The sequence below is a fragment of the Vanacampus margaritifer genome, chromosome 3 (assembly GCF_051991255.1).
Source record: "Vanacampus margaritifer isolate UIUO_Vmar chromosome 3, RoL_Vmar_1.0, whole genome shotgun sequence".
Lineage (NCBI taxonomy): Eukaryota > Metazoa > Chordata > Actinopteri > Syngnathiformes > Syngnathidae > Vanacampus > Vanacampus margaritifer.
The window spans coordinates 27,771,652-27,774,151 of NC_135434.1; the positions used below are offsets into that span (position 1 = coordinate 27,771,652).

General features: G+C 36.7%; 1 protein-coding gene across 1 annotated transcript in view; it reads right to left on the minus strand.

Moving 5' to 3' along the window:
• top3b (DNA topoisomerase III beta) overlaps positions 1 to 2,500 on the minus strand; it is a 72,739-nt gene that overhangs the window by 10,389 nt on the left and 59,850 nt on the right. Inside the window, exon 16 of the mRNA XM_077561384.1 lies at positions 202 to 403. Coding sequence (XP_077417510.1) covers positions 202 to 403 — 202 coding nt within the window. The remainder of the gene's footprint in view (positions 1 to 201; positions 404 to 2,500) is intronic.

Consider the following 2,500-nt stretch of genomic DNA (forward strand, 5'->3'; position numbering starts at 1 on the left):
TAAGGCACTGCGAACTAGTCAACTAGTCAGGTCAGGGAATCGGTGAAGAAGTTATCCCGTTATTGCATGTTTTGGTATGAGAAAGAAAAGTGAATCAACCATATATGCAAGTCCATCAATCCAGAGATGGACAGTTATTACAGAAAAGAAAAAAAAATACATTTCATTCACTCCACTGAATAAGTAATATAGTATTCTTACTTTTTTTCATGTCCCTGAAAGGCGGGTTGATGAAACAGTAGGGACACAGGGGATAACTTTTGCCTCTGGTGCCAGAGGTCCACAGCACTAGCTCAAAGTCGTCCAATGGACAGCGGAGCTCCTTGTACAGCTTGATGGCTCCATTCTGTGGTAGACTATATGTCTCATCACAGTGGGAGCAGTGGAGCCGACTAGGTTTGGCCTGCAAACATGTTGGGGTGATGAAAATAATTTTGTTTATAATACACTTTATATTTCAAATCAATTTCAAAGTGCTACAAAGAGTTTAACTCATTAATTCCCAGCCATTTTCACTTAAGCAACACCCTTTGCTCCTGGCTGTTTTACTGGATTTTGACTGATTTTGCAAGGCCCACAGAATATTGTTATAAAAACATAACCTTGCCAGCAAGATGAATTCTCGCGGTATTTGTGAGTTCACAAACTACGGAGAATACAACTTGTCCCGCTGATATGTTTGCAGTCGATCGAACTAATCACGCGTTGTTTAGGCAGAACGAAACCAACAAGCGCCGATGGCCGGGGGACACAAACAAACCTAACACACGAATGGACGCTGCAATGAATTATGTTCTCACAGATTTACTTACCGTTTCCTTGTAGAATATGAACAGCGAGAGGAGTTTTGTGCATTTTTATCTGGTAAATATGTTTGTGGATTTGAATGAGTTAAAAAAGTTAAAAAGTCTCCCCAAAAAAAGTCATACATACATATACAGTGTGTGTGTGTGTATGTGTATATACATTGACCATTTGCACCGACGTCTGATGAAAGTCGATTCATGTGTGGGCAGGTGTGTCCAGTTGGTACAGAACTGCCCTACACTTTGTGAATCGTACAGTGACAAGCCCATACTACCTGAAAAACATCATTAATCCCGTGATTGTGCCACTACATGAACAACACGGGCCTTATTTCATCTTCATGGACGACAATGCTCCAGCTCATGGAGGTCGCATCATCAGGGAACGGCTGTTGGAGACTGGTCTACCTCAAATGAAATGGCCTGCACTTTCTCCAGACCTGAATCCTATTGAAAACCTGTGGGATCAGCTGTGTAGAGGCATGTCTCAGCAGACATTGAGTCAACTTGTGAACAGCATGAGACGTCGTCGTCAAGCTGTAATTGATGCTCAAGGGCACATGATGAGTTATTGACACGTTGACATTTTTTGTTGTGGTGTACCCACCATTGTTGTTAACTTTTGTATCAATTAATAGTTTGAGATGAGGAAATCACCAGTGCATCCTTCTACGTAAATGTTCTGCTTTCATGATATATCACTGTAACGTGAACTTTTGACATTTTCCATAAATTTCATCAGAAAGCCAAATATAGTAGTGTATAGTAGTATAGAGTAGTGTGTGTGTATGCCGAATTGAAAGTATCACTTTTCTGATTAAAACAAACAATGAGTTTATGAGTGGAAAAATGGACCGCTGACAGGATGATCCTTTTTTCTAAATTCACATTTTGAGGTTAACAACTTTAATATTTAAATAAGACCCCCCCCCCCCCCAAAAAATAAATAAATAAATAAAACTGAACAAAATAAAAAGTATCACAATACGTATCGGATCGCCACCAAGCTATCTGGATCCAAATTGGATTGTGACACGATCAAACACTACTTTCTAAGTACAGTATTTAAAATAAAATAAAAACTCATAACATAACTTTCTCACTGAAAATGATACTTAAATGAATAACATTGAATACCGAATGAGATTTTTGTGTATTTAGTCAAATTTTCACTTTACTTAATGTCTGCAAAGAAAAGTGACAGCATCCTGATCATGACAAATTGCATTTAAAAAAATATTGTTTCTTACAATAAAATAAATTCCAATCTGATTCCCAAGCATTCAAATTAACATTTTAATTTGGTATTAGCAAAATGTGTTTGATTTGTTTATTCAATCAATGTGTCCACAATATGTAATTAAATGTGACTCACTTCCAGTTTTTTTTTTTCCATGTCTATCACTCAGCTTTTAAGCTACTTGACAATGACTAGAAATTATTATTTATTTCGGACATGTCACAGTCAGCCAATGACGACTAAAGGTACTTCAAATTCAGATGCAAGTGGAACACAATATCTTCAACCAGTTCAGAGACACAAACTGAGTAATTTTAACTAAGAATTATTTAAAAATATAAACTGTTATATTTATTATATTTTATATTAATATATGTATTCATTTATTTATTCAAATGTAATTGGACAATTGATTGCCACTCACCCCACATTTTGATTTCACAGGGTTCCTACG